General features: G+C 43.3%; 2 protein-coding genes across 4 annotated transcripts in view; both read left to right on the top strand.

Moving 5' to 3' along the window:
• Window positions 1-845: 845 nt before the first annotated feature.
• FAM221A (family with sequence similarity 221 member A) lies at window positions 846-26245 on the top strand. 3 transcript variants are annotated; one of them, XR_012157515.1, is made up of 8 exons: window positions 847-1026; window positions 5159-5332; window positions 6019-6209; window positions 10451-10657; window positions 15259-15372; window positions 16116-16204; window positions 18322-18406; window positions 26061-26245. XR_012157515.1 is itself a non-coding variant. In XM_073333712.1 (7 exons), the coding sequence occupies exons 1-7, from the start codon at window positions 962-964 to the stop codon at window positions 18346-18348; spliced, it is 867 nt and encodes a 288-aa protein (XP_073189813.1). In that variant the 5' UTR covers window positions 846-961; the 3' UTR covers window positions 18349-18406. The 3 variants fall into 3 exon arrangements, 2 of the variants coding, with proteins under 2 accessions (XP_073189813.1, XP_073189812.1); XM_073333712.1 differs by lacking the exon at window positions 26061-26245 and having other exon boundaries at window positions 846-1026; XM_073333711.1 differs by lacking the exon at window positions 18322-18406 and having other exon boundaries at window positions 851-1026.
• STK31 (serine/threonine kinase 31) overlaps window positions 18426-26245 on the top strand; it is a 94990-nt gene continuing 87170 nt past the window's right edge. The window contains exon 1 of the mRNA XM_073333714.1: window positions 18426-19059. The gene's annotated coding sequence lies outside the window, so the exon portion shown is untranslated. The remainder of the gene's footprint in view (window positions 19060-26245) is intronic.

Genomic DNA, 26245 nt, shown 5'->3' with positions numbered 1-26245 from the left:
TGTAGCCCTTATCCAAGAGGCCATAAGAAATCTGCCCATAAGTATCGAAGTTCCTACTGGAGTGGAGCTGGGACTGCACAGCCTCCTCTCCCCACAGAGCCAGCAGATCCAACAATTCAGGTGTGCTCCAAGCGGGAGAGCATTTGCTGTATGGCTGGCTGGGAAGATGCGATGTGAGCTGTCCACAGGGAGCAAACAGAAAGTGGAATTTCAAAAATTCGTGGGCCTTTAAAGGAGGGAGGGGCAGAAGCCTGTGTTCCTGGGCGCGGGGCAGCGGAGTTCAGAGGGGTTAGGATGGACACCTCCTAGAGACCATTTACAGGGACATAACTAAGTGCAGTGTCTACCACTGACACTCTGTCAATATAACTTTGCTGCAAAAAGCTCTACCCCTCTGAGGAAGGTGGTTCTGTTATGTCGGCATAGCCGGGGAGTTCCATGGGCGGGAGGAGCCTTCCAGTGTGTACACCTCCACCCTTTTGTCCACGGAAGCTGATGGTTGTCCATACAACTCTGTAAGGTAGCTAAGCCCCTAGTGCGGCCCTGGCCTTATACCAGTATAAAGGCAATGAAAGCCTTGTCTGCACTAGAAACCTCTCGCTGGCAAAGCTACACACCCCTGTGGCTATATCACCAGCCCTTCTACCCCGCTGATTCCTCTCCCGCCGCAGAAAGACCAGGGGGATAAAACTGCCCCGGGGGGCGGGCTGGACTGAGGCGCCGGCCGCGCTGGGGGGATACTGCGGAGACTGGGCGGGCGCAGTCGGCCAGTCCCCGCTGGAGACCCGTTGAACCGGCGCCAGCCGAGCAACGGCCCAGCCGCGCGAAGGGCGGGGGCAAGCGCTCGTCTCCCGCCGGAGCCGCCTTCCCCCTCGGCTGGGAGGGCGGCGCTTCCGAGCGGGCAGCCGGCGCTGCGAGGCGCTCCCCCCCGTCCCGCCCCGGGCCTGGGAGACCGGCGCGGATGGAGCGGCTGCGGGTGCAGGCCGGGGGCGCGGCGGCGGTGGACGAGTACCTGGAGTACCGGAGGTGAGGGGCCGCCTGCCCCGGGACGGGACCGCCCTGAGTTTCAGAGGGCTGCGGATAATGTTAAGGCCCTTCCTGGTGTGTCACGGTCTCACCTGGCCCCGGGGTCGGTCCCCGTCCCCGCTCGGCTGGGGCTGGGGCGTGGGTCGCCGCCCCTCTCCTGGGGATGGGGGCGCAGGTGCCTGGGGTGTAGTTCGCAGGCTCTTTCTCCTGCCCCGCTTGGGGGTGGGCTGCGGGGGTCAGGCTCCCTATCCCCTGGGCTGGAGATGGCGGGTGCTGGTTGAAGAAGCAGGAGTGACTCTCCTCGGGGAACACTTTAATAAAGCTGAAATACCGTTTTACGAGGGAATAAACGGGAATCCCTGGCGGGGGTGGTTTGGAGCATCCAGGTAGGGGAATCCTCTAAATTAGAAGGGTTGGACACTGGGTAATTTCTCAGCCAAGTCAGCCTCTGCTGTTAGACTCGGGGAGGCGCTCTGCCAGAGTATAGAGAGAGGTTCCCCTGGAGGCAGGGTAGATAAAAATCAATGATTTAAAAAAAAAAATCAGATATTTGTATTTAAATGGGATTTTTTTAATAAAATGCTTTTTTTGAGGAAAAGACCTATCTAAAGATAGTTTTAATTAAGATACATTATAGCTCAAAGATATCTCCTCATGGAATAGGGATTATAAATTCTAATTCTGTAGTATGAGATGATATATTCATGTAATGTTTAAGAAAAGTTTTGTAAATGAGTTCCAATAGTTCATGGATTAGGGACCTAATTTTATGGGGTTCCACAGGCTTCTGGAGAGATTATTATTTAGGTTAATCTTTCTATCTACCCAATGGGACTCAGTGCTCAGTCTAGAACAGTGGTCTCCAAAGTGGAGTGCGCACCCCACGGGGTACGCAAGACCATCCCTGGGGTTGCGCGGCAGGAGGAGCGCCAGTGAAGGAGCACCGCCGGCATGGCGGCAGCAGCGCTCCTGGACCTTTGATTCTTCGGAGGCATGCCGGCGGCAGCTCGGTTCTTCCTGCTCCGTCTTCAGTGACACGCTGGCAGCAGCTCTTTTTTTTTTTTTTCGCTTCCCTAGAGCTGGCCCTGGGGGTGCGTGATCCAAAAAGTTTGGAGACCACTGGTCTAGAAGATACCATCAGGGATGCTTAGTTTTGCAGTTTTCAAACTGTGGATTTGTGTCTCCAGAGGTAACATGCTTGTTAACAAAGGCCACATCTGCAGAACCTGATGTCACATGGCAAATTATACCAGTATATTTTATCTGACAAGGTTCTCTTCTCATGCAAATCTGTCCCCATCCAAATATCTTTAGGAACCTGGAATCTTTTTTGTTTTGTTTTGTTTTTTTGAGACATGGGAAGAACGCTTTTTTCCTCCATGGAAACACCAAAGCAACAAAGCTTCTTGCTTAGCAACGGGAAGCAGTGTTTTGTAAATAAAAATGTTATTTAATACTCCACCTGAGGTTATAATCCTGGTGTTATCTACGTTTTGGTGTTAGACTTCTTTCTTTTCTTGCTGTGCGATATGCTACAGCTGATTTTTAAGTTATCATTGATTGAAATTCTGGATAGGAGAGCTCAGCAAAATTTAGGATTCACCAGGACTCTAGAATGTTTTAATGAGTTCTGTGGATACATCAGAACACTTCAGAACTTTAAAAAATGTTTCTTTTTCAAAGGCAGGGAGAGGGAAATCTTCCAACTACCCCATGCAATGCCTTTATCTCTGGTATTATGGCTCTATTAATATTTGTCTCATTGAGCTTTGTCTGTGAATATTTTGACATGCAAGTACCTTTTCTGTTGACATATATAAACTCATCTTTTAGATATATCTCAGTTGAAATATGAGAATGGAAATTATGTTTATGTTCCCCATGCCCAGGCGTGCTTGTATGCCTGCCATCTGCCCATGAGTAAACTTTTGTGAAATAGTTTGGGAGGACAGTAAGCCAGTTCAACTATTTTTTTCAGGAAATACAAATTGACACACATTTTATTTTGACAATTATAAAAATGTCCCCATTTGTAAGAATCTCTAGGTGCATCTTATTAAAATAATAACTTTTAAAAAACCGCAAAAGTGAATTAGCTCCTGTTTTACTTACCCTACGTGATGCAATACCTTGCACACTATTTTTAGCTTAAGAAAACATTCAGTAAAATATGAAAGATGCAGGTAATCATACTTTTTATCCATATATGTTCAAAATGCTTTAAAAAGGAGGGTAAATTTCAATAAATTGTTATATCAGGTGTTGATGAAATATATTAGCGCACATTATGTGATATTGTATGTTACTGATATATTGTGAATTTGCATATGTATATCCACACTGTAGCTTACTGAAAAACAGGCCTATGTTATATCTATTTGTAGAAAGTCTTAACACATGCAACTTACAATAATACTATAAATTTTTATAGCATTTTATAAACATGAATGAATGAAGTTTAACAACTCCATGAGGCAGGTAAGTATTATTTCTGTTTTACAAATGAGGAAACCGAAGGCCTTTTAGGGCTTGTCCTTATTGCAGAGTTAACTAGAATTATAACTTGAGTGTTGCCCCTTGAGTCCTGTCCACATACACAAATCTTGAGCATAGTTAATTCAAGTTGGCTGGCCTGTTGGGATGTAGGTTATTGCTCTGGTTAGCATGGCTCATCAGCTGCTTATAGCAGTGGTTCTCAACTGGGTTTCGCGTACCTTTGGGGGTACGCAGAGGTTTTCCAAGGGGTACATCAACTCATCTTGATATTTGCCTAGTTTTAAAACAGGCTGCATAAAAAGCACTGTCGAAGTCAGTACAAACTAAAATTTAATATAGTCAAAATGAGAAAATAAGCAATTTTTCAGTCGTATGCTGTGACACTTTTGTATTTTTATGTCTGATTTTGTACGCAAGTAGTTTTTAAGTGAGGTGAAACTTGGGGTACGCAAGGCAAATCAAGACTTCTGAAAGGGGTACAGTAGTTTGGAAAGGTTGAAACCTACTGGCTTACACAATCACTTTGCGCTGCTAATATACCATTCAATACATCTTGAGTGTTATTTCATGGTGTAGCAGCTGTGATTCAAGCTGGGTTAACTTCAGAAGAGTTAACTCAAGAATAGATAACTGGAGCGAAGACATAACCATACAGCAGTGGCCCCTGAACATTTTAGGGTCATGCCCCCCGCCCCTGAGCCAAGGATGGGAGTAGGGTCACAGCTCCTGGGGCAGGTGGGGAGACGTGGATAGGGGTAAGGGAGCAAGACTTAGAGTGGGGCTGGGGCTGGGAGCAGAGCCAGGGCTGGGGCCAGGAACAAAGTCGCGGCCAGGGGCCCAGGCTGGGGTGGAGCCACAGCTGGGCTGCAGTGGGTGCAGAGCTGCAGTGAGGCTGAGGCTAGGGCCAGGGCCAGAACAGAGTTGGGAGGGGGGGCTGGGTGGCACTTCCTCTCCACCCCCTGTGGGGGCTGGCCTGGTCACCACCACACCCCACCAAACATTCCTCCATACTCCCCTAGGGGGTCGTGCCCCACAGTTTGCGGACCTCTGCAATAGAGAGATGACGTGGCTTGTTAGTGGTCATGCAGGAAATCTGCGTCAGAGCTAGGAAGACCTCAGAACTCCTGACTTGCAGTCCATTTTCTTCAACGTAAAAAGGAACTTGGTAGCTTGCCGCTCCACTCCATCCTTCCCTAGCCCTTCTTTACACACTTTTCATACCATCTTAATTAATTAGCCTCTTACAGTTGGTATGGCTACTTCCACCTTTTCATGTTCTCTGTATGTATATATATATCTTCTTACTATATGCATATTCTATGCATCCGATGCAGGGGGCTGTAGCCCACAAAAGCTTATGCTCAAATAAATTTGTTAGTCTCTAAAGTGCACAAGTACTCCTGTTCTTTTTTCCATACCGTTAAAGCCAGTTTATAAGCATTTGTTTAAAAACTTGAGTACAGTTCCTTACAAAGGCTATCTCTAGGGTACTATTATGGAAGATAAAATAATATTCAGTGTTGTTTACTGGTGTATCATTATATATTTTCAGAATTGCAATCTACCTTTGCCTCCCTCAATTTTACTGAAAGTTAAATGTAATTAAAATATTATGAAACACAATTATATGTTGCAGAATTGTAGGTGATGATGATAGAGGGAAACTCTTTACCCCTGAGCAATATGAAGAATACAAAAGAAAAATGTTACCAATACGATTACAGAACAGATTGTACGTGAGCTGGAGATCACCAACTGGGATGGACTGTAAACTTGTGGGCCCGGAAACACTCTGTTTTTGTACCCATAGGTGAGTTTTGTTTTGTTTTTCTTCTTGCTGCTGAACTTTGTTTTTACTTAGAAAATGTAAAATGTTTATAAAACGCAGTGTCATAGCAGTAGTTAACTCGAGAATCTGGGGTGAAAAGAGTGATGTAATTTAAGGAAGCATTTTTGAGACGAATGAAATCATTCTATAGTGATCTATAAATGCAATTTATGCTTGGAACTGTGAGTCTACCAGAGATTGAAGTAGTCAGAGATAAATTCAAGAGTTCAGAGCTTTGAATTTACTGATATATTTACACTTATTGTGTGGATCTATGACCATTTGATTCCATCACCACATACTGCTTTGAAAATATATACTTGAAATGGTGCCAAAGGCAAGTTTAAAGGTCTGCCATATTTTTTCACTAGAGTATAACTTAAAAAGCACTTGAAACCCCACACAGCAACGAAACCTACCTTTTGTGAGAATGAGCACATTTTTTGTTTGTAGAAGAACTAAATGTATCTCTGCATTAAACTTGAAATCTAAATTATAAATTCCTTAAAGAAATTTTTAATGGTAAATGCTGAATGACTTTGAGCTATAATTGTTTGCAGTGTTGTTGCAGCCATGTTGGTACCTCAGTGACTTGGTCTCTTTGAACTATTAGGGTATTGTTATAGCCCATATGCATATGTACTAATTTATTTTTTTTCTGTTTTTAGGTATAAACAACACAAAACAGATTATGAAGAGATTCCAAAAAATCGTCCTATTTGTGTACCCTGTCGAGTGAGCCGTTGCCAGTGCAAATCCTATCACTATGTCCCTCTTAATGGCACTCAGCCCATTCGTTGTAGATGCAAGCATTTTGCTGATCAGCACAGTGCAGCACCTGGATTTTCCTGTAACTCCTGTAAGTTAGTTTCTTATAAATACACATGCAGTATTCGTTACTACTAACTTAAGCAGCATAGGCTTTAAATATAGGTATATTTTCTAAACTTAGCAGGAAATAGCACTTCATGCCCATGCAAGATTATTGGTAACACTAATTTAATATACTAATGGTTAAATTCAGGTATCACTCAGTTCAGTTGAAGTTTTGCTATTGACTTTAGTGGGACTAGGATTTGGCCCTAAAACAGGAATTATTATCAGCAGTTAAACTATGTACTCAAGTATCAGAGGGGTAGCTGTGTTAGTCTCTATCCACAAAAACAACAAGGAATCCGGTGGCACCTTAAAGACTAACGGATTTATTAAGGCATAAGCTTTCATGGGTAAAAAACCCACTTCTTCAGATGATTTTCTGTCTTTTAGAGCTCTTCAAATGATATATTGATGGATATTTTTAGCTAGATTTCTAGATTGCTAGTAAATTACTTGCATGAAGTATGAGAAATAATTTATAGAGGAAGGATCTCATAAACCAGTTTTGCTTGCAGCATGGGGAATAATATCTAACAGAATAATATACAACATTGATATAACAGCCTTTCAAGAATTAACTCTAAATCATATGTAGCAAATTAGTTTAAGTGTAACTGGATTGTTTCATACTGAATCTTTAAACTACAAACGAATATAATATTTTTGAATGACAGGTCATATTATGCTTAATAAATTTTCTAATGCTTCAAGTATATATGATAGTTAAGAGGCCTGGCTGTGTTTGAAAATTCTGTAGAAGATGTCAGGAATTGACCCCTCTCTTGAAAATTGTAGATTTTTATTATACTGGAGTTAGTTTACACAATCTTGGCTCTCAGTCTCCTTTGCCTTGTGACTAGAATATTTGGAACCCTGGCTTTTGTTTTTATACAAATCAGGGTACTTCCTTTTCTTTAAACAAATAAATAAAACCATCCTGGTTGCAAGCAATGGCTGTGATCGGTGAGGAACAGGATCAATACCGGAATAGTGTTGATGGATTTTTTGTTTTCTGTAGGAGTATATATCCACTGGGTTTATCCTATATACTCTTATAAGCTGTAGTATATATGTGTATAGAAATATAGAGTGAAGTGATTTCTTTGCTCCCAAAGATGGGACTAAGTCATCACAGTGCTCTTGATTCAATCATAAAGAAGTAACCGTGGTAGTAGCTTTTCAGATATTTCATTCTGTGGTCTACTTTGTAATAGAGACTCTTCGTAGCCTCTCTCCTGTTCCCAGCTTTACAGTCCCCCATTTCTTGTATCGCAAGTGTTCCATTTTGTAGAGCACCAAGAAGAATTTTGGGAGTCTTGAATCACAGTTTGAGTACCACTGTGAAGGTCCAAAACATGGCAGTGTTCTAATAAAATTTGTGGATGACAAAGTTGGGAGGTACTGCCAAAACAGGGGAGGACTGGAATATCACACAAGAAAATCTGGAGAACCTTAAAAATTGGAATAGAAATGGGATGAAATTTAATAGTTCAAGGTCATGCACTTAAAGACTAATAAGAATTTTTGCTATAAGCTGTGGATGAACCTGTGGAAAGGAACAGAGGAGGAGAAAGACCTAGGTTTGTTGATGACAGGATGACTATGAGCTGCTAATGTGATACAGCGGTGAAAAAGGTTAAATGCAATCCTAGGATGCATCAGGTGAGGTATTTCCAGTAGAGATAGGGAAGTGTTATTACCATTATACAAGGCACTGGTGAGACCTCATCTGGAATACTGTGTGCAGTTCTGGTCTCCCATGTATAAGAAAGATGAATTCAGACTGGAACAGGTGCAGAGAATGGTTACTATAATGATCAAAGGAATGGAAAACCTCCCTTATGAGAGGAGACTCAAGGGGTTTGGCTTGTTTACCCTAACCCAATGAAGCCTGTAGAGAGGTGTATGTTCTCTCTCTCACTCACACACCCCAGAGATGAAATGGAGTTATTTAAGTTAAGCACCGATGTTGAAACAAGAACAAATTGATATAAACTAGCCATAAATAGGTTTAGGTTTGAAATTAGTTGAAGGTTTCTAACCATTAGAGGAGGCAAGGTCTGGGACAGCCTTCCAAGGAGAGCAGTGGGGGCAAAAAACTTAACTGGTTTTAGTTTATGGAGGGGATGGTATAATGAGACTGCCTAAAATGGTGTATGACCCATCAGTCACTGCTAGTACAAATATTCCCAGTGGCTGTAGTGGGGACATCAGAGTGGGAGGCTGAGTTGCTACAGAGAATTTTTTCTCAGGTGTCTGGCTGGTGGGTCTTGCTGACATGCTCAGAGTCCAACTGATTGCCAATTTGGGGGTTAGGAAAAGGTTTCACCCCAGGGGGTTTTCCACTTTCCTCTGCAGTATGGGCGCAGGTCACTTGCAGGTTTAAAGTAGAGTAAGTGGTGGATTCTCTGTAACTGGAAGCCTTTAAATCATGATTTGAAGACTTCAGTAACTCAGCCAGAGGTTATGGGTCTACTACAGGAGTAGGTGAATGAGGTTCTGTGGCCTGCAGTATGCAGAAGGTCAGACTAGGTGATCACAATGGTCCCTTCTGGCTTAAAAGTCTATGCCTGTAAATAACTTTCCCAAGGTCACACAGGGAGTCCATGGCAGATCTGGGAAGTGAACTCAGGTTGCTAGAATCCCAGACTTGTGACTGATCAGTTGGACCATTCTGTGCCCTGATTTAGGTCCATGAATCCTTCTTGGCTGGGCATATGTTGGGCTACATGCTGCTGCTGGGTGTGACTGTGCCCATTCTACAGAACAGCTAGAGCCAATTGGCAAGGGAGGTGAAGAAGTCAGAACTATTGCTGCTATCCAGTGGCGTAGCCAGGTGGAGAAAACAAGAGGAGCGGAGATAAAAAAAAAGGCGCCACCCGCAGCGGCGCTTGAGGTCTTCGGCATCGGGTCCTTCGCTCGCTCTGGGTCTTCTGCAGCATTTTGGTGGTGGTGGTGGTGGTGTTGGGGTCCTTCAGTGCCGCCGAAGACCCGGAGCGAGAGAAGGACCCAATGCTGAAAGACACGGAGCGCTGCCAGGTGAGTAAAAATTAAAGGCGCCAAAAAATTAAAAAGGTGCCACTTCTGCTCAGTGGGAGAGCGGCCGTTGCCCTGCTCCTCCACTAGCTACGCTACTGATGCCATCTGGGGGAGCATAACAACAGTGGATCTCACTCACTAGTTGTTACCTTAGCTCAGGGGTGGGCAAACTTTTTGACTTGAGGGCCACATCTGGGTATGGAAATTGTGTGGTGGGCTATGAATGCTCATGAAATTGCAGGTTGGGGTGCAGGCTCCAGCTGTGGGCTCTGGGGTGGGGCCAGAAATGAGTTCAGGGTGCAGGAGGGGGCTCTGGGCTGAGGTAGGGGGTTGGGGTGGGTGTGGGAGGGGGTACAGGTTCCAGGGTGAGGGCTGGGGTAGGGGCCCAGGAGGAGGTCAGGGGTGCAGGCTCTGGGCAGCGCTTACCTCAAGCAGCTCCCGGAAGCCGCAACATGTCCCCCCTCTGAGTCCGGCTCCTATGCGGCGGCGCGGCCAGGTGGGTCTGCGAGCTGCCCCATCTGCAGGTGCTGCCTCTGCAGCTCTCAGAAGCAGTAGTAGCAGCAGCATGTCCCCCCCCCGGCTTTTACACAGAGGCACAGCCCTGGCCAGGCAGCTCTGCGTTCTGCCCTGTCTGCAGGCACCCATTCCAGCCAATGGGAGCTGCAGAGCCAGTGCTTGGGGCAGGCGTAGTGTGTGGAGCCCCCCTGGTTGCTCTTACATGTAGGAGCTGGAGGTGGGGGACATGCCCCTGCTTTCGGGAGCCACATGGAGCTATGGCACAAGCAGGGCAAGCCCCTGATCCTGCTCCCTGGTAAGAGATAGAGGGCTGGATTAAAAGGTTTGATGGTCTGGATGCAGCCTGCAGGCTGTAGTTTGCCCACCCCTGCCTTAGCTGAAGCAGCCTCCACCTCGTTTAAATTGTTGGACAAATTGTAGGAGCACGTGCACAATCAATCCTTCGATTTGCCTGGGACTGATTCCAGGAATAGAACTCAGATTCCCATGATTTAAGCACATGTTCATCCTTTTTCTTATAGAGCATCCAAATGGAAAGTGTGGTTGGGTACTTATGCATGGAAAGAAACCAGCAGTGCTTGGGAAAGCAACAATTTAGGGAAACTGTAGTGTGTGAGAGATAATAAATGAATAGACTCCATTATCTCACTCTGAATACTTTTTATTTAGGTTCTAAATGTTCAGGATTTCACAGCTGCTTTACCTGTGGGTGTGGTCAGCCAACATATGCTCATGAAACGGTTGTGGAAACTAAACAAGAGCGCTTAGCCCAGGGAAAACCTGTGGGGCAGGATGTTCCTTATGCTGCAATGGGAGGATTAACTGGCTTTAGTTCACTGGCCGAAGGCTACATGAGACTTGATGACAGCGGAGTCGGTAAGTGCAGGAGACTTGAGATAATATTTTGATCCTTTGTCTATTTAATTTTCTTATATGAAAGTCTCTTGAAATATGAAGTTTCAGGGCAAGTTAGACTTTCCAATAGGATGGGGACTCCCAATTCCTGATTTTTTTTTTTTTTTATAGATTTAAAGGCAAGAGATGATCATCTTCTGACTTCTTGTAGAAAAGAAGCTATAGAAATTAGAAGATATGACATAGTTGGCATCATGGAGACTTGGTGGAATAATATGCATGACTGGAATATTGGTATAAAAGGATACAGCTTGCTCAGGAAGGATGGCAGGGAAAAAAGGGAGGAGGTATTGCCTTAAACAGGGCCGGCTCCAGGCTCCAGCTTTCCAAACAGGTGCCAGGGGCGGCAGTCCATGCATCATTAGGGCTGCATGGGTTTTTTCACCGCCATGACAATTTGGCATCAGCTTGTATCTTCACAGTTCCACGGTAGCAATTCGGCGGCAGCTCCCTTTTTCAGGTGGCAATTCGGCATGCTGCTTGGGGCAGCAAAAACAGTAGAGCCAGCCCTGGCCTTATGTATTAAAAATGTATACACTTGGACTGAGGTTGAGATAGAAATAAGAAACAGACTTGTTGAAAGTCTCTGGGTAAGAACAAAAAGGGATAAAAACAAAAAGGTGATGTAGTGGTAGGGGTCTACTGCAGACCACCAAACCAGGAAGAGGTGGAGGCGGCTTCTTTTAAACTAACAAAATCATCCAAAGCACAGGACTTGGTGGTGATGGGCGACTTCAAGTACCCAGACATCTGTTGGGAAAACACAGGAGGGCATAGATTATCCAACAAGTTCTTGGAATGTATTGGAGACAATTTTTTATTTCAGAAAGTGGAGAAAACTACTACGGGGAAGGCTCTTCTACATTTGATTTTGACAAACAGGGAGGAACTGGTTGAGAATTTGAAAGTGGAAGGCAACTTGGGTAAAAGTGATCATGAAATGGTAGAGTTCATGATTCTAAGGAATGGTAGGAGGGAGAACAGCACAATAAAGACAATGGATTTCAAGAAGGCAGACTTTAGCAAACTCAGGAAGCTGGTCGGTAAAATCCCATGGGAAGCAAATCTAAGGGGAAAAACAATTGATGACTGTTGGCAGTTTTTCCAAAGAGACATTATTAAGGGCACAAGAACAAACTATTCCACTGTTTAGGAAAGAGTCACTATGGCAAGAGACCACTCTGGCTTAACCAGGAGATCTTCAATGATAAAAAAAAAAAGTCCTGCAAAAAGTGGAAACTTGGTCAAATTACAAAGGATGAATATAAACATATGTATGTAGGGACAAAATTGGAAAAGCCAAGGCACAAAACAAGATCAAACTAGCTAGGGACATAAAAGGAAACAAGAAAACATGCTACGAATACGTTAGAAGCAAGAGGAAGACCAAGGGCAGAATAGGCCCATTACTCAATGTGGGGGGAGGGAGGGAGAGAGAGACTAACAGAAAATGTGGAAATGGCAGAGGTGCTTAATGACTTGATTTCGGTTTTCACCAAGAAGGTTGGTGGCAATTGGACATCTAACAGTGAATGCCAGTGAAAATGAGGTAGGATCAGAGTCTAAAATAGGGAAAGAACAAGTCAAAAATTACTTAGACAAATTAGAGGTCTTCAAATCACCATGGCCTGATGAATTGCATCCTAGAATACACAAGGAGTTGACTGAGGAGATATCTGACCCATTAGCAATTATCTTTGAGAAGTCATGGAATAGATTCCAGAAGACTGGAAAAGGGCAAATACAGTGCCCATCTATAAAAAAGGGAAATAAGGATAACCTGGGGAATTACAGAACAGTCAGCTTAACTTCTGTACCTGGAAAGATAATGGAGCAAATAATTAAGCAATCAATTTAAAAACACCTAGAAGAGAAGAAGGTGATAAACAACAGTCAGCATGGATTTGTCAAGAACAAATCATGTGAAACAAACCTGATAGCCTTCTTTGACAGGGTAACAAGCCTTGTGGATAAGGGGGAAGTGGTAGATGTTGTCTATCTTGATGTTAGTAAGGCTTTTGATACTGTCTTGCATGACCTTCTCATTAACAAGCTAGGGAACTACAACCTAGATGGAGCTACTGTAAGGTGAATGTATAACTGGTTGGAAAATCATTCCCAGAGAGTAGTTATCAGTGGTTCAGTCATGCTGGAAGAGCATAACGAGTGGGGTCCTGCAGAGGTTGGTTCTGGGTCTGGTTTTGTTCAATATCTTCATCAATGATTTAGGATCAGGGATCAGCAACCTTTGGCATGTGTCTCGTCAGGGAAATCTGCTGGCGGGCTGGGACGGTTTCTTTATCTGCAGCATCCGTAGGTTCTGCTGATTGCAGCTCACACTGACTGCGGTTTGCTATTCCAGGCCAATGGGGGCTGCGGGAAGCTGTGCGGGCTGAGGGATGTGCTGGCTGCCACTTCCAGGTCAACAGGGGCTGTGGGAACAGCGAACCACGCCCAGTAGGAGCTGCAATCGGCCGAACCTGCAGATGCTACAGGGAAAGAAACCGTCCCAGCCTGCCAGCGGTTTTCCCTGACTGGCTGCATGCCAAGGGTTGCTGATCCCTGATTTAGATAATAGCAGAGAGTACAGTAAAAGTTTGCAGACAATACCAAGCTGGGAGGGGTTGCAAGTGCTTTGGAGGATAGGATTAAAATTCAAAATGATCTGGACAAACTAGAGAAATGGTCTGAAGTAAATAGAATGAAATTCAATAAAGACAAATGCAAAGTGCTCCACTTAGGAAGGGGACAATGTTGCACACATACAAAATGGGAAATGACTGTCTAGGAAGGAGTACTGTGGAAAGGGATCTGGGGGTCATAGTGGATCACAAGCTAACTTTGAGTCAACAATATAACGCTGTTGCAAAAAAGGTAAACATAAGCAAGAGTATTGTAATCAAGACATGAGAAGTAATTCTTCTGCTCTACTCTGCACTGATTAGGCCTCAACTGGAGTATTGTGTCCAGTTCTGGATGCCACATTTCAGGAAAGATGTGGACAAATTGAAGAAGTCCAGAGAAGAGCAACGAAAATGATTAAAGGTTTAGAAAACATGGCCTATGAGGGAAGATTGAAAAAAGTGGATTTGTTTAGTCTGGAGAAGAGAAGACCGAGGGGACATAATAGTTTTCAAGTACATAAAAAGGTTGTTACAAGGAAGAGGGAGAAAAATTGTTCTTAACCCCTGAGGATCGGACAAGAAGCAATGGGCTTAAATTGCACCAAGGGCAGTTTAGATTGGACATTAGGAAAAACTTCTTAACTGTCAGGGTGGTTAAGCACTGAAATAAATTGCCTCGGGACATTATGGAATCTCCATCACTGGGGATTTTGGAAGCAGGTTGGACAGACACCTGTCAGGTATGGTCTAGATAATACTTAGTCCTGCCTTGAGTGTCAGGGACTGGACTCAATGATCTCTTGAGGTCCCTTCCAGTTCTATGAAATTCATTCATTTCTGTATCCAGAAGATTACATTCTGGTTGAAGGATATTGACATTCAATGAAGACATTGAAATGCCTACTTGATATTCCCCTGTTTATATATTAAAGAACTGAATTGGCCCTCTTATCCCAATATAGCTCTGTGGCTCTCATGTGCCACTTGGTCATCTAACCCATAAGGGTAAGTCCTCATTAGAAGCACTTCTTCCCAAGATACAGTCCCCATCCCGCATGTGTGATCTAATTCTTTGTTCTTTAGATGTATGATTTTGCATTTGGCCATACTGAAATGCATATTATTTGAATGAGCCCAGTTTACCAAATGATTCAGATCACTCTGCATAACTGACTTATCCTTATCACTTTTTACCATTCCACCAATTTTTGTGTCATCTGCAAACTTTACTAGCCATGATTTTATATTTTTTTCCAGGTCACCCGTACAGATGTTGAATGACATTGGGCTAAGAACAGATGCCCGTTAGAAACACTCCCATTCATTGATGATTCCCCATTAACAGTTACATGTTGGGGTATCTTTGTTTTCTCTTATTATTCATTTTAAGTTTTCAGCCTGACACATGCAGATAAATGATTTTTTTCCCCAGTGTAAGGCACAATTCATAGTGGGATTTCAAGCTGATTTGTATACTGAGTATTAATTGTAATCTTGTAACAAAATTGGGCATATGTAGAACTGGGTTATCATCTTACACCCCTGGTTCTTAGAGAACTTCTACATTCAAAACTACATTACAGGGGAGTAAAGAGAATCAGGAGTCTTTATTTTGAAACACTGTTGGTATTTGATTATATTTTAAAATCTGGGTCTGGTCTCCACGATCTTTCTGCAATGTAGTTCCCGTATAGTACAGTCACAGCAACAGGAGGAGAAGAGCTCAGCCATTTAATTTCTTTTCAAGCCATACTTTGGTTCTTTTACCACACCTACTTTGTTCTAGTGTTCTGGATGATACACAATGCATAATTTTTTCATGCTGTTTACTAAGTATCAGCATTATTTATTTTAACTGGTAAGTATGTTTGGTTTCCATCATGTATGATTAACTCTTCTTGTGAAGCTAATTTTTCCCCCCAATATGTTTTCTATTAGGGGCACCCTCTGCTGAATTTCTAGAGTCACCTAGTAGTGGCATGGACCATCCATTTCTAAAAGCATTCCAAGGCCCATCCAGTTCTGCACAAGCCAGCTCACAATTAACAAGTGGTAATGAAATGAACTACCATGCTTTTTTTTTTTTTTTTTTTAAATTGTTGTGTATTAATGTCAGATTGCCTTGATACTGAGTACACTGTATAATGTTGACTTTTTGATGTTAGGGAAAGCTTAAAGGTGTACATTAGAGTTCAAAACTAAAGCAAATATTTAAGACATTTCCTCTAAGAGGGGTGTATGTAATTAATATACAAACTTTTCTGTAATCAAGATTTTCAAAACAAGGGTTTTTTCATTGTTTTAGAGAATCTCTCTCATTAGTTTAATGTTTTAGAGAAACTAAATGATTAGTTTAAGAACTAGATTTTCTTGCTTTTGATGCCCTCCCCCGCACCTGTTTCCTTTAATAATGGAATCCTCTATTCACTGGAGTACTGTCTCTCCATTTTTGTTTCCAGTAAGAGAACACACTGTATGTATTTACTCAGTGTAATACTGGGCTATGACTTTCTGCCTATATCGACATAGCTGTAACGTCACTTCTGTCCCATGGCTAGTAAGATGGTAGTTACAATGTAGCTCCTCTGAGGCCTCTCATAGAGACTACTGGTCTTTTCATTCCAGACCTAGTTAACAGTGCTGCTTACTTGGCTGAAGGTATTGCTTTTAAGTAAAATAGGGCACTTCTCCCTTGTGCAGACTGAAATTTTCGTTTGAAAATCTTTTTCCAAATATAAAGCATATTGAAATAAAAACAAGTATTTTTAATAGACATTTGTTTTGTGTTTCTTCAGGTGGCTCTAGTGCAGCAAAGCAAGTTTCTAATTTAAGGAGTTCTGAAGAAGAGGACATGGCTTACTTTGAAAAACAGTACCAGCAACGGGCAAGTCATTGTATTTAGGTTTAATACAAACATGTTCCTTAAAAGTAAAGAGGCTCAATTTAAGGTGGATAAACTTAAAATTGAACTTGCCTACAATGGTGCACATTGCTTTAACTGGTATTCTGATCCTGAAAAATGTATTAGCATTTCAAAATGAGGGTTACAACATAAAGAACGAGGAATACTAATGGCACCTTAGAGACTAACAAATTTATTTAGCATAAGCTTTCATGGGCTAAAACTCACTTCATCAGATGCATGGAGTGGAAAATACAGTAGGAAGATATATATATATATATATATATATATATATACACATACACACACACACCCCCAACATGAAAAAATGGGGGTTGCCATACCAACTCTAACGAGACAAATCAATCAATGCCCCTCTGCCATGTACATTGGCCAAACCGGACAGTCTCTACGCAGAAGCATCAATGGACACAAATCAGACGTCAAGAATTATAACACTTCAACCTCTCTGGACACTCAATTACAGACCTAAAAGTTGCAATTCAACAAAAAAACCCTACAAAAACAGACTCCAACGAGAAACTGCAGAACTGGAATTAATTTGCAAACTGGACACCATTAAATTAGGCTTGAATAAAGACTAATGACCCATCCACTCCCAAACTAAAAACTATTTCCCCAGGCTAATTTTTCCCCCTACTGTTACTCACACCTTCTTGTCTACCTTTGAAATGGGCCATCCTGATTATCACTACAAAAGTTTTTTCTTCCTCCTACTGATAATAGCCCACCTTAATTGATCTCTCTCATATAGATATATCTACTGTATTTTCCACTCCATGCATGGTGATGAAGTGGGGTTTACTCCACAAAAGCTTATGCCCAAATACATTTGTTAGTCTGAAGTGCCACTAGTACCCTCGTTCTTTTTCCCCGATACAGAGTAAACATGGCTACCATTCTGAAAATGGTTATGACATAGTGTAGGTCCATAGGCCAATCATATCTGGAATAGTTCAGTGACCTTCTCACCGAGATCAGGCATATTTAATTTAAAAACTTAACTTGCTTTGGCCAGAGGAAAGCCAAAGCATAACTGCACCAAAATACCAAACAATCACAGAAACAAAAATATCAGTAATTGTTTTGGACAACTAGGAGAAACTGTAAAAACAAAATAAACCCACAAACCTCCTTCGGATACCCAGAAAAACATGGACTGCCATTCTCAGGCACAAAACTGCTTAATACCTCTTTAATTTATATGTAGTCATTCAGATTCTGGTTTAACTCCACCATCTTAGCCGGAAGTGAATTCTACCCATTCCTCTATAAAGTAATATTTCACTTAACTAGTTTTGATAAAGCCTAATGTTATGCTTGTTTCCCGCATCAGGTAGCGTTTGTTTCTGTGAGAACTGGTCTTTGAAATTGAATCTTTTCTTGAGAAACATTACAAAAAAAGAAAAGTGCTACAGATTTTGCAAATGTAACAGTTTATAGATATAGCATTACTACTAAGTCTCAAGACATTTTCAAGTATTTTCTTTTCCTTGGTGAAGAGGTAAGAATTTCAGATATTTGATTCAATTCTGCAAAGACTGAGGCATTTTCTTTTTCTTGAGCAAATGAGTAGTCCCACAGCAGGACTTAGCCGTGTGCATAACTTTAGGCATGTATGTCAAAAAAGTGAGTAAGACCCTGACCCTGCAAAGAATCTTCCCAATGGGGACCTAGCACCAGTGGCAGCAGCAGGGTCCATCTCTCGCTGGCCCCACACAACCAGCACCAGCTCTGGTCACTTACTATTTTTCAGAAAATTTCCTTTAATTTTCAAAAGATTAAAGTGGGGCTGTGATTCCTCTCCCAGTCACTCCCTCAGCTCAGGAACCATCCACAACCATCCTAAGGGCTGTGTTCTTTTAAAAGGAAGGTTTCAGAGTAACAGCCGTGTTAGTCTGTATTCGCAAAAAGAAAAGGAGTACTTGTGGCACCTTAGAGACTAACCAATTTATTTGAGCATAAGCTTTCGTGAGCTATAGTTCACTTCATCAGATCTGTAGCTCATGAAAGCTTATGCTCAAATAAATTGGTTAGTCTCTAAGGTGCCACAAGTACGCCTTTTCTTTTTTTAAAAGGAAGGAGACCCAGCCCTGCTCCTCTAGATACCTCTCCACCTGCTGGCAGGCTACTTTTCAGCTCTTACTCAGACAAGACTAAAAGGTAAGTGCCATTTCTCACCCTCTACATCTCCCTCCCAAAGCAGGTAAGAGCAACAGGGGTGTCATGACAGACAGTTTATTTAAAGGAAATGGATGTCTGATGCCATTGACACTTCCTCTTGCTGGACTCAGCCCTATTATTGTCATTTATTACAGTTTTCATTCCTGTTATGCCACCTTGCTTCCAGCATACCCATCACTGCTCCAGGGAAACACTGCTCTGCCTCTTCCCAAGACTCAGCCAAGTTACAGATCCAAAATATATCCAACAGAGCTGCCTTTCCTATGGCAACTGGTAAACCAGACAACCCGTTCCTGCACTTGGAACATCCCATGGCAACATGTACTTCATTACCTATCACAGTTCAAATTGGGAGGACCGGTCCAAGAAAACAGGAAAGCAAAAAGAAGCTAGCTGCCAGACATAACACACCTGTATGATGCACAGGTCCACTACATAGTCCACAGGTCAGAAACAGACAGCACAAGGCATCACAAACTAAAGCGGATGTTGATCAATGCAAGACCTACTGCTAACGAACAATACACAACCACATCAGTGATGAGGCTCCTGATATAGCCTGCATCACCAAGACCTGGCTGGATGACAGAGCAAGTTCTGTAGTAGCCAATCGCATTCTCCCAGGATACTTGGTACGCCCCGACCTAGAAATGACAAAAAGCCAATTGGTACTCCATTCATTTTCTTTGAAAACAGACCACCACAGAAAAGGATTCATGAAGGAGCTCACTGGCATGCGGTTGGCAATGGTGGTAAAATACCCCAGTTGTCCTGGGAGATTTCTATATTGATACTAACAAGACCACAGATACAACCCCCGCAAAACCCATCTCCTCACTTGTCTCCCTAGGACTTTCACAGATCATGTCTGGCCTTTTTGTTTTCATTTTTAACCAAAAAATTCCTAGGTTTTATAAAAGCAATTATTTTTCCCCACCCAAATATTGGAAGGGCCAGAACTTCCCACCTCCCCTCTCTCGAAGGTGAGATGGTGGCTCAGTAACCTGGGTGGCCCTAGTTTCTGATCCACCATCTCTTTTTCCAGAGTGGGGATGGGGATGGATCAGAAGTACTGGAATGACTTGAGCGCTGATGTGTTCTGCTGTCAATCCCACGCCCATCCCATACTTATTACCTGTTCTACCGATAGAATGGATGTTTATAGCATTCAAAGCAAATAAGTTAGTGAACTACTTTTCATACCAAAAGTAGTCAAAAATGAAAAATTAGGGCTGTTTTGAAAGTTAAAAAAACAAAAACAGGAAAGAGGAGAGTGAAATTTATACAGAAAACTGCAAAGTTCATTTTTTGCACTGATTTTTCACCCCTTTTTATTTTTTGTAACAAATGTGGATAAATTTCCAGAAAATTTAAACAAAATCAGAAAATGCAGGGCCTTACCCACATAGCTGACTCGTACTCCAACAAATTCCAAAGCCTGCTGAAGGAGAACAGCACCCCGCCCACGGGGTGAGGAATCAAGGACCTGGTGAATCATTCTACACTGGCCTCTGCCATTGACGTGTTTGCCCCCAAATGACCCCTTCTCCCCATTGGCCACACAGATTATCTTGATTTTCTGACACCCTGTGCTGGATGAAGAGAGAGGGTGGAAATACAAAGACTGATTCCGACAGGATGAAACAAATTCCTCAAAGCCTATACTGAGGCTGTATTTCAAGCCAAGAGCTTTCCTATCAGCCTTCTTTGAGGCTGCCAAATCCCACGCCAAGGAACTAGCCAGAGTGGTAAATTCCTTCAATCCTGAATGCCTACAACCTGTAGCAGAGCCAAGAACACCAAGCACCACAAAAAACTATCCTACTTCACTAAAACAATCACACACATTCAGGAAGTCTTCTCAAACAGCATGGATCTGCTTTGCCTGCACTCACTAACTAAGAACAAACTGCATTCTCAGAATTCAGTACATTGACTCATCGAGAAGTTTTGGACACCCTAAAGGAGTCCTGATCCAAGACTTGTTCATGACTTTCACAAGCCAGGAAGGGCATAGGTCAGATTCACAACTAGTGCCACTCCTGAGTGAAATAGCCAATGCTTTGGTCATGCTGTCTAGAGTGGTTCACAACTGAGTGCCAGTCTCAGAGCAGACAAACTGATAAAGGCAGGGCAGATATCCCAAACTAGTGGTATGTATCATAATTAGATTTTACCAACCCAGTAACAAATGTGAACTTCTGGATCACTGTAACAGTCTTACTATGTAGTCACAGACCATCCCCTTGGGCTCACCAATCTATATTGCCACCCAGGCAAGCTGGATTTAGTGATAAATGGTCACTTACACCAGAAATCATAAAACATTTAGGTTGTGACCAGTCACTTACCTCAGATCAATTTGTACCGTAGATCTCACACCAAAGACAATGCTGGTAGCCAATCCCATAGTAAATTAACAGAGGATTTATTAACTAGGAAAAAGAAATGAGATAATTTACAGGTTAAATGAGTTCAGCCTATGGTTCCATGTCAACTATCTTTATTTCCCTCTTGCAGCATTCCAACTCACGGGATGAGACCCTCTACATGTACTTCTCCATGGGTGGATGGGGCAATTAAAGCTTTTGTCCTACAATGGCTCACAACTTTGATAGCCCTCCTGGATGAGCCACTCTTCCCTTCCCAGTTCACAAGTTTGGAGCAGGCATTTTTAAACTTATATTTTACCTTGTAACATGGTATACAAACATTACAATTATAATGTTAATGCATGCAGCAACTTAGTCTTTTTATAGCACCTAAACACATCCTTACAAGTCTAACACTTATCTAGAACAATATTAACATATAGGTGAGCTGGTTTGGTTTCCAGCTATGAATTTCACAGTATTCAGCAGACATCTACAGACTCTGCAAGAGCTGGCACTTGGTTTACCAGCATCACAGCCTCATTCAGAGAAGGAATCTTCCCTTCCTCCTTCAAACACAGAATAGTTGGACTAAACATTGAAGAAACCCATGCTGGCTAACCCAATACTAGCCAACTATCACAGAGCGTCAAACCTCCCGTTCCTGAGCAAACTCGGGGTACGTCTACACTACAAAATTAGGTCGAATTAATAGAAGTCGGTTTTGTAGAAAGCATTTTTATACAGTTGATTGTGTGTCCCCCCACACAAATGCTCTAAGTGCATGTAGTCGGCGGAGTGTGTCCACAGTACCGAGGCAACCGTCGACTTCCGGAGTGTTGCACTGTGGGTGGCTATCCCACAGTTCCCGCAGTCTCCGCCGCCCATTTGAATTCTGGGTAGAAATCCCAGTGCCTGATGAGGCTAAAACATTGTCGCGGGTGGTTCTGGGTACATATCATCAGGCCCCCGTTCCCTCCCTCCCTCCGTGAAAGCAAGGGCAGACAATCGTTTTGCGCCTTTTTTCTTGAGTTACCTGTGCAGACACCATACCACGGCAAGCATGGAGCCCGCTCAGCTAACCATCACCGTATGTCTCCTGGGTGCTGGCAGACGTGGTACTGAATTGCTACACAGCAGCAGTTTATTGCCTTTTGGCAGCAGACAGTGCAGTATGACTGGTAGCCGTCATCGACATAGTCCTGGGTGCTCTTTTAACCGGGTGCCTGGGCAAACATGGGAGTGACTCAGCCAGGTCATTTCCCTTGTTTCATCTTGTGGCGATTGAGTCCTACCGGCAGTGCACTGTCTTTTAACCTCCAGCTACCAGAAGATGATGGCTAGTCGTCATACTGCACCGTCTTCTGCCGAGCACCCAGGAGATGATGATGGCTAGCTGTTGTACTGCACAGTCTGCTGACAGCAAGATGTATAAAGATAGATGAAGTGGCTCAAAACAAGAAATAGACCGGATTTGTTTTGTATTCATTTTCTCCTCCCTCCCTACCTCTGTGAAATCAACAGCCTGCTAAACCCAGTTTTGAGTTCTATCCCTGAGGTTTTGAGTTCTATCCTTGAGGGGGCCATTCAGTTTCTTGCAAAGCCACCCCCTTTGTTGATTTTAATTCCCAGTAAGCCAACCCTGTAAGCCATGTCGTCAGTCGCCCCTCCCTCCATCAGGGCAACGGCAGACAACCGTTCCGCACCTTTTTTCTGTGCAGATGCCATACTACGGCAAGCATGGAGCCTGCTCAGATCACTTTGGCAATTAGGAGCACATTAAACACCACGCGCATTATCCAGCAGTATATGCAGCACCAGAACCTGGCAAAGCGATACCAGGCGAATAGGCGACGTCAGCTCGCTGACGTGAGTGATGAGGACATGGACACAGACTTCTCTCAACGCACGGGCCCTGGCAATGTGGGCATCATGGTGCTAATGGGGCAGGTTCATGCTGTGGAACGCTGATTCTGGGCTCGGGAAACAAGCATAGACTGGTGGGACTGCATAGTGTTGCAGGTCTGGGACAATTCCCAGTGGTTGCAAAACTTTTGCATGCGTAAGGGCACTTTCATGGAACTTTGTGACTTGCTTTCCCCTGCCCTGAAGTACAACAATACTAAGATGAGAGCAGCCCTCACAGTTGAGAAGCGAGTGGCAATAGCCCTGTGGAAGCTTGCAACGCCAGACAGCTATCAGTCAGTCGGGACTCAATATGGAGTGGGCAGATCTACTGTGGGGGCTGCTGTGATGCAAGTAGCCAACGCAATCAAAGATCTGCGGATATCAAGGGTAATGACCGTGGGAAATGTGCAGGTCATAGTGGATGGCTTTGCTGCAACGGGATTCCCTAACTGTGGTGGGGCGATAGACGGAACCCATATCCCTGTCTTGGCACCGGAGCACCAAGCCGGCGAATACATAAACCGTAAGGGGTATTTCTCAATAGTGCTGCAAGCATTGGTGGATCACAAGGGACATTTCACCAACATCAACGTGGGATGGCTGGGAAAGGTACATGATGCTCGCATCTTCAGGAACTCTGGTCTGTTTCACAAGCGGCACGAAGGGACTTTTTTCCCAGACCAGAAAATAACTGTTGGGATGTTGAAATGCCTATAGTTATCCTTGGGGACCCAGCCTACCCCTTAATGCCATGGCTCATGAAGCCATACGCTAGCAGCCTGGACAGTAGTCAGGAGCTGTTCAACTATAGGCTGAGCAAGTGCAGAATGGTGATAGAATGTGTATTTGGACGTTTAAAAGCACGCTGGCTTTTATGGCATAAAACATTTTACTATGCCATGTCCTTTGGCTGAAAGTTCATAGCCACAATTAGTCAATTCAGTCTATAGTCTAGGAGTACTCTTGGATTCTTTGCCAACACTGAGCCCTCATCACAACAGTCACCACAAGTAGCACTTTCAGCTGTGTCTGGTTGTGTGATGGGGTCCACTCACTGCATGTGGCACCTCCTGCTGGCAGCTCCAGGGATTGGTTCGTGCCAGGCACTGCTCTTCTCTGTTAGGCCACAGAGTGAAAGAGACTATCTTGCTATCAGAGCTGCAGCTTCCTGTTCATGGCTGGGCCCTCCAGCCAGGTCACTAAGGTCCTCCCCATCCAGAGAAATCAAAGACCTTCCAGACCAGCTGTCTGGCTGGTGTCCCCAGTGCCCTCTGCCACTTCCCAGTGGCTGGAAGGAGAACCCAAGCCCACTCTCTACTCTGGATTCCAGCCCAGGGACCCTATAACAGTGGCTCTCAACCTTTCCAGACTACTGTACCCCTTTCAAGTGTCTTTTTTGTCTTGCATACCCCTGCGTTTCACCTCACTTAAAAACTACTTGCTTACAAAAATCAGACCTAAAAATACAAATGTGTCCCAGCACACTATTACTGAAAAATTGCATATTTTCTTATTTATACATAAATTAATTGGAATATAAACATCATACTTACATTTCATACTTACTTACATGTATAATATATACAGCAGTATAAACAAGATATTGTCTGTATGAAATTTTAGTTTGTATCAACTTCACTAGTGCTTTTTTTGGTAGACTGCTGTAAAACTAGACAAATATCTAGAGGAGTTTCCGCCCCCAGTAGGAAGACCTCTGCATACCTCCCCCCTAGCTGAGAACCATTGCCCTATAACAAGCAGCCAAGGTCTGTATGGTCCAACTCCTTGCTGCTATTACTGTGGACTTCTTCCTTTAGCTTCCCCCTTTTTCTTGGTTTGCGCGCGCGCACACTATAGACTACTTCCTTGAAGCCTCTTGTTGCTTACAACTTCTGGGCTTTATATAGGCTTCTCCTGTTCCTGCCCAGCTGAGACCATTTCCAATTAGTGACCTGCTCCCTGTCTCCTTCTCCAGGTGCAGCCTGGGCAGTTAATTGGTCTGCTTAGCCACTTTAACCCCTCCAGGTCTTGTGTGGGTTGGATCCCCAACACAGCTTGGTTAGGAGACTCTTTTCCATCCCAGTGGAGGAAGACTTGGCTGGACTACAGTAATGTAATGTAATATACCTGAACATGAAACCTTTGCACTTAGAAAACTCCACCTAGTACAAAATGCTGCAGCTAGTCTCCCCAGCAACACAGGCTACTGTGAGCATATCACACTTGTCTTATTGGAAAAACCTGGGAAGTGGGTGGGCGCCACACTTGTCCTCTACTCTCTACACTGGCTTCCCATAGAATTTTGAGTTGAGTTCAAGGTCTCAGTTCTTATCTTCAAAGCTCTCCATGACCTCAGCCCAGGATACCTAAAAGACTGTGAGATGTTCTGGGATGAAGACAATGGTGGACAATTTCACTTCTCTGGCACAATGGAACTCTCAACAATAAGAGTAAAGCTCATCTGTGCGGGAGACATAACTTTCTTCAGGAGTGGTCTGAGTCTGGAATGAACTCCCCCAGGGACTAAAAACCATCACAAATCTCATCACTTTCCATTCCAATTGCAAGGCGTATTTCTTTGACCTTGTCTTGCCTAATGTAAACACATAGTAACAGGTGTATTTATTTAACAAATATTAAAAGAACCCTACCGAAACAAGATACTCCACTTCAAGAATACAATAAAATTACAAAAGGGACACAGGTTAAATATGTTGCTTTAAATCTCCCCAACCCCTCTTTGATATCTTCCCCCCCCCCGTCTCTCAAGGCAGTGCAGTGAACACTTATACACCAAAGATCCACACACCTTCTCAATACAGTTATTCAAAATAATGTTTAATGTACCCATGCATCACACTCCAGTGAGTGCTATAGACCAATTATTGGCTTCCAAAGCTATGGTATATACATGCAAAATTGAAGGAGTTGCTATATTGAAATTGCAGTGGGATGAATATAAATCCACAGTAAAAAAGGGTAGTCAGGTCCATATTTTGGCAAATCAAAGCATGCAATAGGAAACTAGTGAGGGGAAAATCAATTGGGAGGAAGAATGATCTTGTGGTTAAAGCAACAACCAAGAACTCAGGAGAGCTGCCGAGACTTCCTTTGTGACCTTGAGTATGCAAGTTAGTCTTTTGGTCTGTGTTCCACATCTGTAAAATGGTGTTAATAGAATTTCTCTTCATCTAATGAGTGTGAGGATAAACTCATATTTGTGAGGTATTGTGGTGTTGGGGGCCAGGTAAGTACCTAGATTTCTATTATAAAGTAGTAGCTTAATTAGTACTGCATGGTTGATTTGTTGACACACTAGTGCTTGGACCATTGCTGTTTTTCTTTTATTGCAGCTGAAAAATGAGAAGGCTGCTAAACAGAAAGTTAAAGGTCCACTGCCATCAAATAATCCATGAAGATTAATGAAACAAAGGAGTTTTTGTAATACAGAATCGTTTATCATTATATTTAAGTGTATTTTCATGGTGTTTATTGCACACACATATTTTCTAGTTTCTCAATATTAACACTGCTATAT

This window comes from Lepidochelys kempii, chromosome 2 (assembly GCF_965140265.1).
Source record: "Lepidochelys kempii isolate rLepKem1 chromosome 2, rLepKem1.hap2, whole genome shotgun sequence".
Classification (NCBI taxonomy): domain Eukaryota; kingdom Metazoa; phylum Chordata; order Testudines; family Cheloniidae; genus Lepidochelys; species Lepidochelys kempii.
This window is presented reverse-complemented; position numbering and strand designations above follow the sequence as displayed.

Coding starts and splice junctions, on each gene's coding strand:
- FAM221A (XM_073333711.1), top strand. CDS start 962: ATGGAGCGGCTGCGGGTGCAGGCCGGGGGCGCGGCGGCGGTGGACGAG. Junction 10,658..15,258: donor ACTTGATGACAGCGGAGTCG/GTAAGTGCAGGA, acceptor GTTTTCTATTAG/GGGCACCCTCTGCTGAATTT. Junction 15,373..16,115: donor CAGCTCACAATTAACAAGTG/GTAATGAAATGA, acceptor GTGTTTCTTCAG/GTGGCTCTAGTGCAGCAAAG.